The sequence below is a fragment of the Nannobrachium achirus genome (assembly GCF_963921795.1).
Source record: "Nannobrachium achirus genome assembly, chromosome: 6".
In the NCBI taxonomy this organism is placed as follows: Eukaryota; Metazoa; Chordata; class Actinopteri; order Myctophiformes; family Myctophidae; genus Nannobrachium; species Nannobrachium achirus.
The window spans coordinates 52,875,440-52,891,220 of NC_137815.1; the positions used below are offsets into that span (position 1 = coordinate 52,875,440).

Consider the following 15,781-nt stretch of genomic DNA (forward strand, 5'->3'; position numbering starts at 1 on the left):
GGCAATATAGGATACTTACTTTGATTTTGTCTTTGACAGTGAGCATTACTTTGTGCATTTTCACAGGTGCCATAACTTCTGCATGTAGTGCGACTTGAGACAAGTTGTTTGCAAAAAAAACGTTTGGTCCTTGAAGTGACAGCTCTGTATTTATAGACCCTGCCCATGCACTGTAAACCGTGTGGGTCTCACTTTGACAGGGGTTTCCCACACTCGCCGGCCAATGGGGACCGCAGACAGTACAATGACAAGGGCTTCAATTACTTCATGCTAAATTGACTGTCTATTGCCTGTGGGACAATGAACGTGCACCCAGGGGAACAGGTGGAGCGTTAAATAAAAGAGTGCCGTGGAGGAAAAAAAAAAAAAAGTTGACTCCATTCCTCAGTCCAAGCTGTGTCGGCGGCCCATTCACACCAAAGCAAAACCAAATGGCGGGAAAACCTGACAATGAATGAGGGGCCACACCAGATGATCACAGGGGATTCGGTCCCTCTTTGCCCTTCACTTTATACCTGTTTATTTTTCCTTTATTTGTTTTCAACCAGTGGAGGAAAAAGTAGGCTACTCAAATGTTTTACTTAAATTAAAGTAAAAGTCCAGAATTCCAAACGTAGGCCTACTTGAGTAAAAGTACAAAAGTATCGGTATCAAAATGAAGGCCTATTAAAGTACCAAAAGTAGGCCTATACTTTATGCATAATGTCCCATTTCAAGTTTTCAAATGTATAAAAATCTTTTGAAAATAGCAGATCTAGAAGCTCACAATGCTGCGCACGTGACGTATTGTGAGCTTGTAGATCAGCTATTTTCAAATGGCCAAAATATTTAGGGCTGAAGTGGTTAGGCCTACTGTATGTTTTGTAATAATAATCCAAATCTACAAAGTAGCATAACTAGTATAGGCCTACGTTTTCAAATAATTGTAGCGGAGTAAAACAAAGTACAGTATTTGCCTCTGAGATGTAGTGGAGTTGGAAATACTCAAATAAAGTAGTCTATAAATACCTCAAAATTGTATATAAGTAATACAGTAGGCATACTTGAGTAAATAAGGCTACTTTACACCACTGGGAAAACCTGACAGTGAATGAGGGGCCACACCAGATGATCCCAGGGGATTCAGTCCCTCTTTGCTCTTCACTTTCTACCATTCTTTTCCTGATTTGTTTTCAACAATTCGTTGAACAGTATATGCCTATAGGTCTATGCTAGATTAGGTTAAAAAATGAAATGTATTTTAGTTGACAGAAGGCTAAGCCAAGGCACCAATCCTAATAGGCAACAACATGTCCGATTCAAATACTGGTAGCCTAAATTGAGGCTTAAAATGTTGTCCTACTATTGTGTCAAGAAGTTATGTGGTAGATTATGAAAACTGCTATTAGATTGGTGGGTCAATGGCCCATAGGCTACCCCCTGGCGCCCCTGCTTTTTTATTTCAACAAGGTATTTCCCCCTCGTCGTTGGATCTCCTGGGAATGGGATGAGCCCTTGTTGGACCATGACTAATACGGTATTGAGCACGGCACACGTCCATTGTTATTGTGTTCAAAGCGTGCTGTGGGAAAGTTGGGACCGCACGGGCTACAGGATTAGTCTTTGAACAACATGAGCAGCAGCTGCCTCTGTGAGCGGGAAGAACCAGCGCTGTGGCTCTGGGCTGTGGGTGTGCCTGCGCAGTAATTTTTAGTGTGTAGAATAGAGCACTGGTTCCCAAACACTGGACCGGGACCCATTTGTGGGTCGCGGACCCATTTTTATGGGTCACTTAATTTTTCCCACATTTTGTTTTTCATTATTATTGTTTCAAACCATTACCAAAAGATTTACAAGCTCACATCATGGCACGAAGTGACACGTTGTGAGCTTGTCAATCTGCTATTTTCACTAGTTTGGGTCCAGGCAATTGGGCAAACATCACATTTCTCTTGACTTTTGGGTCACAGCCTAAAACATTTGGGAACCACTGGAATGAAGGATGACATACCACGGAAGTAGTGTAGGCCTACCTGTAAATCAGTTTTTTGTTGACATGTGTGTTGAAAATATGGTTTTAATATGTAGCTTACATCACTGTAGTAAAAAAAATATCAAATAAGAATGACCTCTCAGCTCATTAAATTGTTTATAACAAGCTGCATTTAGCTATCACAACGTTGATGCTGTTGCCTTTTGCTGTCCTCAGGCTCCACATTGTTTCGCCATCACACACAGCTAGTGTCTTCATCGTCTTTATCATCGCGTCTATGACCATTTTGTCCCCGTCACCATAGTTATCTGGCATATTATAGAGCCGTATATGCAAAATGAACACATGGCATTCCTGTTGCTGTTGTCCAGAGCCAGGCTTTGACTTCGAGTGGCCCTGTGTAGAGGGTCAGAGCCGGCCACAAAGGATGGATGGGTGGGTGGGTGAGGGGGGGCAGGTGCAGTGTCAGCCGACTCAGGAATATCCTTGTGTCTCCAGCAACATTAGTGAATCTGGGAAAAGACTGACCCCTCTTTTCTAAGACATTAGACAGCCGACCCAGTTCTCTTGATGTGGGTCCCGCTTGTATGGACATTCCAGAGCATGTGACTCTGACATTCACAGTCCAGGCGTGCTGCCTTGGAAGAAAAAACCCTTGAGGCGGGAAAACTATGCCACTGTCACAATAACACCTTATGTCGGTATTGAGATTCCCTAAGGAGTGAGTGGTGTGGATCATTGGTGTTTGTTTGTTTGTGTGTGTGCACGCGCGTGTGTGCGTGTGTGCGCGTGTGCGCGTGTGAGTGTGTGCGTGTGTGCGTGTGTGTGTGAACTTCACACTATTATTTACCTGCAGTTCTCCTTGGAGGTGTATCCTTGCTACCAAGCATGGGAAGAAGCCTTTAGGTAAGGTTCCGCCAGTAGCTGTCCAGATGGCCCCATTGAGCACGGGGCACAATGAGGGACCAGTGGTTCAGTGGCGGTCATGGCAGGGTGGTGTGCTGCCCTGAATGGGGGGCTTAAGTGTGGGAAAGAGGAGCAGGTCAGAACTCTCACGCATTCCTCAGTGGAGGGATGAGGAGACAGAGAGAGGGCCTTTGGCTGCACACTAAACATGGGTGGTGCCCCTGGGCTTAAAGCCATGCACGGGGACTTGTTTTGGCGTGTGCACGTGGGGAACGTGTGAGAAAGTGTGTCAGCGTGTGTGCGTGTGTGCGCGTGTGTGTGTGTGTGTGTGTGTGTGTGTGTGTGTGATGGGGCCCATCGTGAGGCCATGGCCTTTCTTCCTGAATAGCAGGAATGTCCGCTTTGGAATGTGTTTATACTCAAAAGATGTGTTTTCATCTGCATATGGGGCCATGACTCACTTCTGAGAAATGCTTCTTGAGGACCAGAGAGAAGAAAGACGAGCGAGGTCTTCCCTCCAAGAGGAGCCCCCTGCCATCTGCCTCCTTGCCACACACATATCTTCATGGTTATTAAGACACACTAAGGACTTCCAAATTGTTCAATCATTTTCTCATTCTCTCAGGGCAACCATGCACATTCAACAGCGCACAAACAAGTTTTTTTTTTTCTAAGAATCGCTAAAAACTTCGGAACACAGGTTCAGCGTATAGTCTCATTAGTGCTGGTTGAAAAGCACACATCCTCAAATTCAGTTATATCAAATATTGTAAATTGTAAGTACATTCAAGTATACCGGTATGTATTTTTCATTGTACGTATCAAATTGCGGAAAATGCAATCTCAACCTTCTGCTGTTCATTACAGATTTGACATCAATTTCGATTGTGGTTATAGGATTGTTTTGGGGGGTTACTGTATATAAGGTGTTCAACAGTGTTCAACAGTGTATATTAATTTGCTGTGAGAACAGGCTGAAAGGTTACTTAAATGTGATCACACCAACAAGAGTTAATGGTATGAGAAAATATTTATTATGAATCCATTCATAAGTTCCACATTATGTCATAAGAACTCCATAAACATCATGTCACAATTAAACAACCACCCCACTTGATTGATTTATAAGACAATTGAAAAATGAAAAAGAAAAGTGTAATGCTTTATGCTTGACAGGAGCGGGTACATGAAAGGACTTGAGAGGAAAGAAAGGTGTAGTGCGGAGAAGGGTGCACACACACACACACACACACACACACACACACACACACACACACACACACACACACACACACACACACACACACACACACACACACACGTACGCACGAACAAGCACATGAAAGCACACAAACGCACGTGTGGATGTGCACACACCCTAATGTACGCCATACACATTCAGCATGCAAACACGTGCATGCACTCACGCGTGCACACAGGCACTCATGCACGTGTGAACACACACGCGAGCGCACACATACCATCATACACAATCTCTCTCTCTCACATACATTAAGTACACTCACCCACCCACCCACTAGTGCCCACACAGGGGCTGGGTGCTGTGAGGGGGAGGCGGGAGCCCCCCACCACCACTATGCGGCATCTCTGATCTGGCCTGCCAGGGCAGGTTGAAAGGCTGTCTCTTGAGAGCAGGCGATGGGAAGGGGGGGAGGCAGAGAAAGAGAGGGTGCACTGGGGTGTGCTCTATTGACTGGAGGATGTGTGAGTTGGATCCCAGCCTTCTTTCCCACACTCTTTCCCATTTATGACATTCTCCCTACAGGGAGGGGTGCGAGGGGTCGGGTGAGGAGTGGGTGAGGTGTCGGACAATGGAAGTGTGCCTTCCCAGAGGCCACAGTATAATTGTGTTGGATTGGCATTTACAATGCATCTCTCTCTCTCTCACGCACGCAAGCACGCGCGCGCACACACACACACACACACACACACACACACACACACACACACACACACACACACACACTTTGGATACTGGTCTGATTTAAGTAGAATGCACTACATTACGCGATGCAGATATGTAATATACATTATACAGTAATTCAACTGTTAATCACTCAACATTAAGTGACAGCAACAGAATGATTTAGTGTTACTTGATCCAGGGTTGATACAGCATAACTTGTTATCTTTGTTTACAAAATATATCAATGACAAAAAGCAAACAGCAACATATACTGTGTGAAACACTCATAACTGAAGTAACCTATGATATGTTTCATCTTTATCAAGCTGCAGTTTGTACAATTGTACCAAAAGCACATGGGGCAAAATAAAGGATTTGCATGCCAGAATTGAGATGCATAGTACTTATGCAAAATATGCCAAATACTTAATAATTCTTTGGGCAAATAAACCTTGTTGACCCTTGGTGAAGATAGTTCCAATGTAACATGTAGGAATTCTATTATTTTATATTTTTTGTAAGCTTTTTCTCATGTAAAAATAAGTTATACATCCACTAAACTCTGTGTGTGTGTGTGTGTGTGTGTGTGTGTGTGTGTGTGTGTGTGTGTGTGTGTGTGTGTGTGTGCGTGCGTGCGTGCGTGCGTGCGTGCGTGCGTGCGCGCGCGCGTGCGTGCGTGTGCATGTGTTGCTGTTTATTTTGGGGGAGCACGAGAGCTCAACAAATTTTACATTAACAGTGACATCATGGCATTTGTTGACTTTCTGTGAATTAAGCATGTGCCTTATCTTTATGTCTTTAGTGGCCCTTATCAGTCTGTCTCAGCCACTCTCCATCTGTAGCAGTCAGGTCAGACAGAGGGAATGTTCCCAGGTAATAAAAGACTAACGACCTGCTTGTGTTGAGACTGTACCTTTAGATAGTAGCCCTACCGTTCCCTCTGTTTAAGGCCACGGGGCCAGTTAGCCATGAGATAATTGATGCCTCTCCTATTGTTGCGTCCGCCTCGCCCACTGGCCTCGGAGTGTGGGAAAGCTAATCCAGCCTGGGACTCATGGCTTTGTAATGCTAATGTCAGCTATAAATAGGAGAGAGGGAACCATGCTTGGATCACAACTCACTGCTCTCTGTCAAAGAAGCTACTGCTCTCTCTCTCGCTGCCAGAATGGCACCTACGACTACCAGAGATTCTACCTACTCAATGCTCTCTACCAAAGACAGACACAAAGTAAGTACAGTTATACATTCATTGTAATGACATTGAATATTTCTAAACTATTGTCTTTATGGCTTCAACTTAAAGAACATAGATCTGACCAAAGTCTTTATTTTTTCTCTTTGTGCAGATAAGGAAACCAGTTGTGGAGAAGCTGCGCAGAGACCGCATCAACACCTGCATTGAGCAGCTCAAGACTCTGCTGGAGAAAGAGTTCCACAAGCAGGATCCCAACGCCAAGCTGGAGAAGGCTGACATCCTGGAGATGACAGTGGCGTTCCTCAAGCAGCAGCTGCAGCGCCAGAGCGCAGCCCCTCACAGGGCCCACAGCGAGGGCTACTCACAGTGCTGGCAGGAGACAATGCACTTCCTGTCCGCTAGCTCCTTGAAGGAAGTGTCACTCCCACACCTCCAGTACCTCCACCCTGCCCACAGAGCTGGCCGAGACCTCTGCCCCAACTCTCCTCCCTCTGCCCAGCAGCAGCTCCACAGCCAGAGTTCAGAGAAGCAAGCCCCCAACACGAACAAGGCGGTCTGGAGACCATGGTAGATGCTTCAAATAGACTTGTCTTTCAAACTGGATAAACATTCGCCATTAGATGCCGTAGGAGATGGATTTCCAGATGTTTAGCAGAATGGATGTGTTTCTTCACATTCTTGTTTCTAATTGAATGTTGCGTTACATTATTGCTCTTGAAAAGGAGCTTACATGGCATTTAGATTTCTTCATATTGAAGACAATGCTTTTGTGAAGACATTCTCAGTGACTTCAGTTAGTGCTCTGTTGATGTAGGCCTACAATTTTACTTATTTGTTCCCGTTATCTTCTATGAAGATGGTTTGTGTAAAGATAATATCTTTATTCAGATGACTGGTCAGCAAGCTGGGTCCTTGCCTTAAACCTCATTATCACCCTATTAGTGTCATTAAATGATGTTGATTTATTTTATTGATTACCTTTTGTAAAGGCTTTTGTTGGAACCCCAGTTGTTCCCAAAGAGGTTTTGTGCCTTGGAATTATATATTTACACTGTGTGTTTGCTAACATCACTTGATGAAGTGATTAAATGTGAAAAAACAACAAACCTTTTCTTGTGGAAAAGTTCAGTGCTTGAGTACTTGTGGTCTCAAGGAGAAAATATGCATCATATTTCTTATCTGTAAATAATAAAACAAAGAATGTAGACATAATCGTGTTCTCTACCTTTCTTTTTTCTTGCTCTGTATAAATACAGTAGACAACCAGTGATACAGTGATAGACATTTGCCCGATGCTCTTATGGAGTGACTCACAACAAGGAAAACTGTATATTCAAGTTCTTTTGTATGTCATGTTTTTTTATGGGTCCCTCTTGAAAATGAGATGCTGCATCTCAAGGGGCTATCCCTTCAATAAAATCTTACACGTCTTACAAATATGTTTAATTCTCTGGTACACTGACACATATTTAATTATCTGGTAGAATTACATATACAACTATAGAATATGTTTATTTTTACAGTACACAATGTACTATAAAACTATAGATAATGTTTCATTATCTGCTACACTGACACATACGGTACACTTGAAAATAAAAGACAAAACTGTAAACTTTGTAGGGGGGAAAAAACAATACTTCCTGCTTGTTCCCAGGGCCCATGAGTTGGAATGGATCTGAGTGGATCAAATTGGATTTGGGGTTTTAAATATAATTTTTGATTAATTAAACTTATATGAACACAGATTTGATATCAAAGTGATTTATTTCAAAAATCTTTCTTTTGAACTACCCAAGATTCAAATATGACCTGCTCAGAGAGGGGCAGTCTTAACTCTTAAAAGTCTACTATCCAGGGAAGAATTACCTACTCCGTCTTCAGGTGAAAAAATACATTTATTTCATTTTTGAGCAAAACATACAAGTAGGCCTAACTAAAAATATGTTTAATTTTCTCGTACACTGACATAAATGTAGAATATTCCATTATCTGGTACACATCAGTTCTTCCTGTAATACAAGAGCAACAAGAAGTGATCAGCATAGTGTGATTTTTGTCACACTATGCTGCTTTAACACCTCAATGTCCCCTTGGGGATTAATAAAGTATATCTCATCTCTCTCAGCATCTCGATCATTAGAGAATCTGAATCCCTCAATGGGATTGGTTATACCGGTATATAGCCTTTGAGCACAGGTTTAAACATTCTATTACACAACAACCATCATTATCATCATTACTATGAAACTTGGAATCCTAAATCACTTGGGCCTGATGTAAGGAGTATTGATTAGGGTTTCAAGCTCATTAATCAGTGATCATGGGGTCGGAGGAGTGTTTTGTGCAAACCATTGATACAGCATTGACCTCATGGGTCTAGAGGTCTTCTTGCTTTCCCACACTCCAACCAATTGTTTGTCACAACAGATAACATCACAAGCTATCAGAGACGTGTGTGTGTGTGTGTGTGTGTGTGTGTGTGTGTGTGTGTGTGTGTGTGTGTGTGTGTGTGTGTGTGTGTGTGTGTGTGAGTGTGTGAGAGTGCGTGCGTGCGTGCGTGCGTGCGTGCGTGCGTGCGTGCGTGCGTGCGTGCGTGTGCCGTGCACGTGTGTGAGACGATCTTGCATCTGTGCATGTGTCTGTATCACTATGTGTTGTCGAGTCTGGTCACTCTGTCTCTGTCAGGTCTGTGCGCATTAGCTGACAACATACCAGGTGAAAGGAGTCCTGCTCTGTAGCCTGACTTTACACCTTCTTACAACAGACAGAAAGAAAAGGGTTCCCACCAGCACAAGCCATCCTGTCACATCAACACCAACATCTTCAAACAAAGGCCATAAAAGTCTTGTTGTTGTGTCAAGCCAATAAAATCTTCAAGTGTGTCTTCTACTGTTCTTTCAGTTATATACTGTAAAATATGTAAGGAATACAATGAGATAAAGCTGTGTAGTTTCTACACACATCAGACATTAATGTTGGAAACATCTGGAATGAGATCAGAGTTATAATAAGTAGACAAATTAAGTCTTGGATTTAATGTATTACCGTATATATACATGTTGTATAGTTGCAGAATACGTGACCACTGCATTTTATTAAAAAATATATATTTATTATTATCTCACAACCTAATCAGAATGGGGTCGTGTGTATGTATGTCTGTATGTCTGTATGTCCCAATGTCTTGCATCTGCAACTCCACGTTCAGCAGTTGTTCAATTGTCTCAAAAACATGATACAAAAATCAACAACGCATGTTCCTTGCTGACCATCAACTTTTCTTTTTTTTTTTTTTTTACTTTTTTTTTTTTTTTTTTAAATATGAGCGCCCGTTAGGGCGCGATTTCTAGATGTGAGCGGCCGCACAGCGGCCGCGAACTTCTAGTTATTATTATTTCAAAGGATTATCTGACAATGACAAACATCAGGCCGTGGACCTGCAGTTTTCCCTCCAAAGACAGCTCTGGAAAGGGGGGGGGGGGTAAGTGGGGAGTCAGGGTGGAGCTGGTGGTGAGGTAACCGGGTCAGGAGGATTCTCCCCATAATAGTGGCTCAGGGGGTTGGGGTAATTTAGACACGGCACACTTCCTTTGTCCTGGGGGATGAAGGGGAGGGAGGAGGGCGGCTCAGGAGTGTGGGAAAGCCGTGGAGCGATGGGCTCCACACCGGGGGGGAGAGACGCACCCACCAGCTCCAGCAGCCTGCCAGCTGTTTGATGAAACCCGACCTGACAAGAGACTATTGCTCAATGGCAGCCCGGGGGCTTAGTACACAAAAGCACAAAACGGACATGCCTCGGACACACGGGATGGGGAGGGGGGGGGGGAGAGGGGGGGGGGCACGCTTTCAGAATCGGGTTATAGGTTTGATTACACTGAACATGTGCATAAGCATAAACATATTGGACGCTTAGCCTCACACGCTCTAATAGCCAGTGGTTCTCAACCTGTGGGTCGGGACACCCCCAGGGGTCGTCCCCGAATTATTTTGGGGGGCTCCCCAGATGATTAACTTAATGTGAAACATTGTTTTCTCACTCAACAGTAAACAAACTAACCAACATAATGTTTTTAAGTGAGAAGGTATCTGCACATTTCTAAAGTGACAATTTAAGGACTTTTTATTACTTCTAAAAGGACAAATTAAACATTGGCCAAATTGTCAAATATTAGAGGCAGATACAATTGTGAAAATAGCAGATCTACATGCTCACAACGCCACGCGTTGCGAGGCGTTGTGAGCATGTAGATCGGCTATTTTCACAATAGAACCATGTTATACAAAAGGCTTGTAGGGTGGGGGGTCCCCAGTTAAAATATGATTATTTTGGGGGTCGTGGCCTGAAAAGGTTGAGAACCACTGCTCTAAGCATGCAGGATTCCTACATTTGCATGCATGAACGTGTAGGCTGCCCTTCTATTTGCTCTCCCTGACACCACAGGCTGCAAAAATGGAATCACCTGCTCTCTTTTATTGCCAGTTTAATCCAGATCAAAGCTGTGAACATTTTAGCCCTTTGTTGAAGAGTTGAAACTAGTGAAGAGAGAATTACATCACCTCTGCAAATACTTCATAACTTCAGTAGCCTCTTTTCATGTATTATCATCATCTTGTGATTCTTGCTGGATGTGTCATTTCTATTAGTCATACGTTTCTGAAATGGCCATAATATAATTTCAGTAGACTACCTCTTTTCATGTATTACCTCATCTTGTCATTCTTGCTAGAAGTGTCATTTATATTAGTCGTTTCTGCGATGGCCATAATGACCTATTAGCCATACCCTCATTAAGACATGATACTATCCAGAATGTTGGACATTGGGGGGGGACTGGAAAAAATAGAAAAAGGTTACTTCAATGTTATGTAAGTTTGCGCCTTAGAGTTTCAGCCTTTGATACATGTCTATTTATTTACTTCTGTCAAGAAAAATAGCTCCTTAAGGTTCATATTGAATATCTGCAGTACAGGGGGGAAGGACTACTCCAAATCTGAAAAATTATGATAAAAAATATTTTATTTTCGTTGTGGCTTCACCAAACTCAATTTGTTTAAGCTCAACACCAACCACATAAAGCAATTGTATTTCACTATACTTTCCTTTACAAAAGGTCACAATCAGATTTGCTTCACATGGAAGATATAACAGATAGGATAATATCTCTAATGCATCATACATATGCAAAATAAGAGGGTGACTCCACAGGAGTCAGTTACACAAGAAAGGGTATTACAATTTCACAATAGAAATACTTGTTTCCTGTAAGGGACGTACAATTTGAGCCTTTACATTGCAGAGGCACAACCATTCCTTACAGGAGTAGAAATAACAGCAACACTGAAGCCATGGCACGTGTCCAACATACAGGACCTAAAGCACACAGTCAGCATTCGGTGTAGAGATAGCTTTTACAGAATGTAAGATAGAGAATGTCCATCCAGTTTGAGAGACAGTCATCTACCATGGTCTCCAGACCATCTTGTTTGTGCTGGGCGCTTGTTTCTCTGAACTCTGGCTGTGGAGCTGCTGCTGGGCAGAGGGAGGAGAGTTTGGGCAGAGGTCTCGGCCAGCTCTGTGGGAAGGGTGGAGGTACTGGAGGTGTGGGAGTGACACTTCCTTCAAGGAGCTAGTGGACAGGAAGTGCATTGTCTCCTGCCAGCACTGTGAGTAGCCCTCGCTGTGGGCCCTGTGAGGGGCTGTGCTCTGGCGCTGCAGCTGCTGATTGAGGAACGCCACTGTCATCTCCAGGATGTCAGCCTTCTCGAGCTTGGCGTTGGGATCCTGCTTGTGGAACTCTTTCTCCAGCAGAGTCTTGAGCTGCTCAATGCAGGTGTTGATGCGGTCTCTGCGCAGCTTCTCCACAACTGGTTTCCTTATCTGCGAGAAGAGAAAAATAAAGACTTTGGTCAGATCTATATTCTTTAAGTTGAAGCCATAAAGACAATAGTTTAGGAATATTCAATGTCATTACTATGAATGTATAAAATACTTACTTTGTGTCTGTCTTTGGTAGAGAGCATTGAGTAGGTAGAATCTCTGGTAGTGGTAGGTGCCATTCTGGCAGCGAGAGAGAGTGCAGTAGCTTCTCTGACAGAGAGCAGTGAGTTGTGATCCAAGCATGGTTCCCTCTCTCCTATTTATAGCTGACATTAGCATTACAAAGCCATGAGTCCCAGGCTGGATTAGCTTTCCCACACTCCGAGGCCAGTGGGCGAGGCGGACGCAACAATAGGAGAGGCATCAATTATCTCATGGCTAACTGGCCCCGTGGCCTTAAACAGAGGGAACGGTAGGGCTACTATCTAGGTACAGTCTCAACACAAGCAGGTCGTTAGTCTTTTATTACCTGGGAACATTCCCTCTGTCTGATCTGACTGCTACAGATGGAGAGTGGCTGAGACAGACTGATAAGGGCCACTAAAGACATAAAGATAAGGCACATGCTGCATTCATAGATGCAGCTATCACTCCAAATGATTACTAATCCGTTTTTGACATATGGAAAAGGAAATAACACACGAAACAGCTAATGCAATTATTATTGAATGTTTTAGTGAAGCTTACGTACTGTAAATGACCACCTGTATTACATACTTATTTTTTGTTATCTTCTGGCAGGACTACTATTTGTGAGATTGAGTTGCAACCGAAACAAGGAGACACTCCACAATGACCAAAGGCAAGTGTATTTCATTAATATGTTTCCATATTCCATAATATAGATATGAACTTTGCAGTTTGCACATAGACAGAGGCATTCAATCATCCACATCCACCGCCTCATTTGACCTCTGTGCCTCTGTATCGTCCTAATGTGATGTGTCAAAGTAATTATCTTGCCTGTATCTCAAGGCACATTGATAAAAGAAGAAAAAGCTCTACATCCACTAGGGGAAAAAAAACAGGTGCAGCACAAACTGGTCAATAACATGACATGCGCTATCTGTATACGGGATATCTTTAGTTTGTAGATGTATTTGTTTCTATACAGCGTTTCTTTCTCTTTTCATTCTGTTCTCTCTCTACCTTTATCCTCTCTCTTCTCATGGACTACAAAATTATAGCACGCACATGGAAAACAGATTGAGAGGCTGAGGTTCGATTCCCGGCCAGGTCATACCAAAGACTCAAAATGGGACCCAGTGCCTCCCTGCTTGGCACTCAAGTATCAAGGGTTGGATTGGGGGTAAATCCCTGTGACATACTAGCGCCATGTCCAGGGGGTGTACTTGTACATCAAGCTGCCTCACGCTACAGAAACAGGAGATAGGCTCCTGCCCTATGGGCCTCATGGCTTGGCAAGGCTTTACTTAAACCTGTTTTAAGAATGATTCTGAAAAGGGAAAAAAGAAAAAAAAAGAAAAAAAGAAAGAAAAAGATAGAGCCTGCACAATAATTGCTCCCAGGCAGTTTGTTCATGTTTTGATCAGCACAGGGTCTTCATCAGAATGAAGCACCAAGCAGAACAATACTCAATATATAACACAGATATAGGCAGGCACTCAATCAATCAGCAGAGAGCTGCACAGATAAGACAGATTTAAATTAATTAAGTGTGTAATGGTCTTGCTGGTGCAACAATAATTGCAACAATAATAATCTTTTAAAGACAGATGATAATTGTTGTTTGCAGTTTATTCCCATGAATTTCTGATTGGCTAAGATTGGCATCTAATATTTGCAGGAGTGGTTTGTTTTGAACAAAATGCCTCAAATCATAAACGCAGCGTCTGATTACCATGAAACTTTGCCCTCACATTCCCACTAGGCCGAGGAACACATCACAATTTTCACATTGTCCTGTTATTTTTGCTTAATGTCATGTAGCTACTGCTACAGATTTTGTCCAAACATCATGCAAATCGGTACACCTATTTACAGCAGTGATCAAGACGGATCTGTCCGAATTTCCATATTCTAGCATGTTTGGCGAATTTCTAACATTGCTGGGGCCTCAATAACCTACCTGACCTGGTGGAGACCTGTGCTCCAGGTCCAATTTCCATTGCAATTCAATGAGGTTGTTTTGGCTTAGGAAACACATTTGTTTACATTGCCAGCAATTGTGAAATCAAACGACGTCACCTCAAGGTCTAATCACAAAGCCACAGAGCTGGTCAATTGTTTATAATTACAAAGTGCAGTTTTAACTTTTCACTTTTCACTTCATGGGTAGGGTACATTGGGTGCAAAGTCAGTCTTCTATTCTGTGGTGACCAGCTTGGGCTTCATGGCCAGGCATGGGCAAAACTATAGGTTTCAGGTGTTCTGCCACTGTTTGTTCTGTGTTTAGGGCTAAATTAAATAGCTGTTTTTTTGGTTGATTCTTTCCAATTTGTAGCCTCCACTTTTTTCTGTTTCTTAATTTGTGAAATGTAGGCTATAAATGCAGACCAGTTGGGGGTTCTGTAGACTCTGGACAGTTCCAGCACACTGACTGCACACTCTCAATGATTTGATTGAATGTATTGGCCTCTGACCCCCCCCCCCCCCCCCCCCTTCTCTCTCTCCCTCCCTCTCTCAAGGCACGTGGTCTTTCTCCTGTTGAAATGAATTGATCTCAGTCTGCAAAGTTGACATTAGCCAAAATGTTTTGCTTACAAATGCGCATCACCTCCTGCAGCGCGGCGCGTGGATATATTCCCCCGGGGTTCTTATCGAGCGCCTTTGATGTTCATGGAAACGTGTGCATGGGCACTTCTGTTTCCTCTTTTCCCACCATAGGGATCAAACGTTCTCACAGTAGGCTACGGCATACGTGCTCGTGGACACGGCGAGAGGCGCCATAGAGCTAGGTGTGATGGTGGCACGCTTTCTGGTCACACTTCTGTTTGAAAAGAGAGGAAGCCGGACTGAAGGGAGTGTTAGCTGCTTTATTGCAGGCCCTGCTCACCGCAGACGCAGAGTGTGGGAAAGTCCTAGGTGCTAGAAGTCCACGCACAGTGAGCGCCATCCATGGGGTTTCCTGGGGGCCTATAAATGTGCTCCTTTGTGTGGAGGTGCTCAGATTGACTGAAGCTTTAACAAGAATACATCTGTGCACGAGTTGCATGCTTGCTGAAGACACTAGGACATTGTGGGTATTTTCTACCGTTTGGGATGGCTTCTGTCACAGAAAACAGGCCCCAGGATACTTCCGTTGAGAATAACAGTTCAAACAAGGTAAGAAACTTCAAACTTTAGCCTACCTCTCATTTGTCATAGCTCAACTGTCATTTGTTATCCTACATTGTAGACCTAGGCCTATATGTTTTTTGAGTGTTTCAGTTGTTTTAGAGAATGTAGACGAATGATCAATTGTCTTATTTTCCCAGTTACGAAAGGTGATGGTGGAGAAAGTGAGGAGGGACCGCATCAACCAAAGCATCGAGCAACTCAGAACACTTCTTCACCCAGTAGAGCAAGGCGATGGGCAGAGTTCTTCAAAGCTGGAGAAGGCTGATGTGCTGGAGATCGTAGTGCGTTTTCTCAGGCAGAAAGCAATGGCCAGGGCCGCTCCCGGCTACTCTCACGGATACTCTCAGTGCCTTCAAGAGAGCCTTCGGCACCTGTCGCTCCACGCTCGCCTGAAGCCCGCGGACAGAGAGGAGATCAAGCGCTTTTACGTGCACCAGAGGACGGCCCTGCAGAGGAGCGTGTCGGCCCAGCACGGCCGACGGACGGGCACGTCCAAGCGGTCAACGTCAAGGTCGTCGCCGCGGACCCAAGGCTGGCTGTGGAGACCATGGTGACAATGTACTGGCCGAGTTTTCATGGACTACTAGCAGCTAATAGGCT

General features: G+C 43.7%; 3 protein-coding genes across 3 annotated transcripts; 2 read left to right on the plus strand and 1 right to left on the minus strand.

Annotated features, from left to right (window-relative positions):
* Positions 1-5,970: 5,970 nt before the first annotated feature.
* LOC308287165 (transcription factor HES-5-like) lies at positions 5,971-6,571 on the plus strand (the record flags this gene model as incomplete). Its single annotated transcript, XM_080728285.1, has 2 exons — positions 5,971-6,033; positions 6,152-6,571. The coding sequence occupies 2 exons, from the start codon at positions 5,971-5,973 to the stop codon at positions 6,569-6,571; spliced, it is 483 nt and encodes a 160-aa protein (XP_080584411.1).
* Positions 6,572-9,496: 2,925 nt separating this feature from the next.
* Positions 9,497-12,060, minus strand: LOC308287166 (transcription factor HES-4-like; the record flags this gene model as incomplete). Its single annotated transcript, XM_080728286.1, has 3 exons — positions 9,497-9,730; positions 11,480-11,881; positions 11,998-12,060. The coding sequence occupies 3 exons, from the start codon at positions 12,058-12,060 to the stop codon at positions 9,497-9,499; spliced, it is 699 nt and encodes a 232-aa protein (XP_080584412.1).
* A 3,270-nt stretch (positions 12,061-15,330) lies between these two features.
* Positions 15,331-15,735, plus strand: LOC308287168 (transcription factor HES-5-like; the record flags this gene model as incomplete). The annotated part of the gene is made up of 1 exon (XM_080728288.1): positions 15,331-15,735. The coding sequence occupies one exon, from the start codon at positions 15,331-15,333 to the stop codon at positions 15,733-15,735; it is 405 nt and encodes a 134-aa protein (XP_080584414.1).
* Positions 15,736-15,781: the final 46 nt, after the last annotated feature.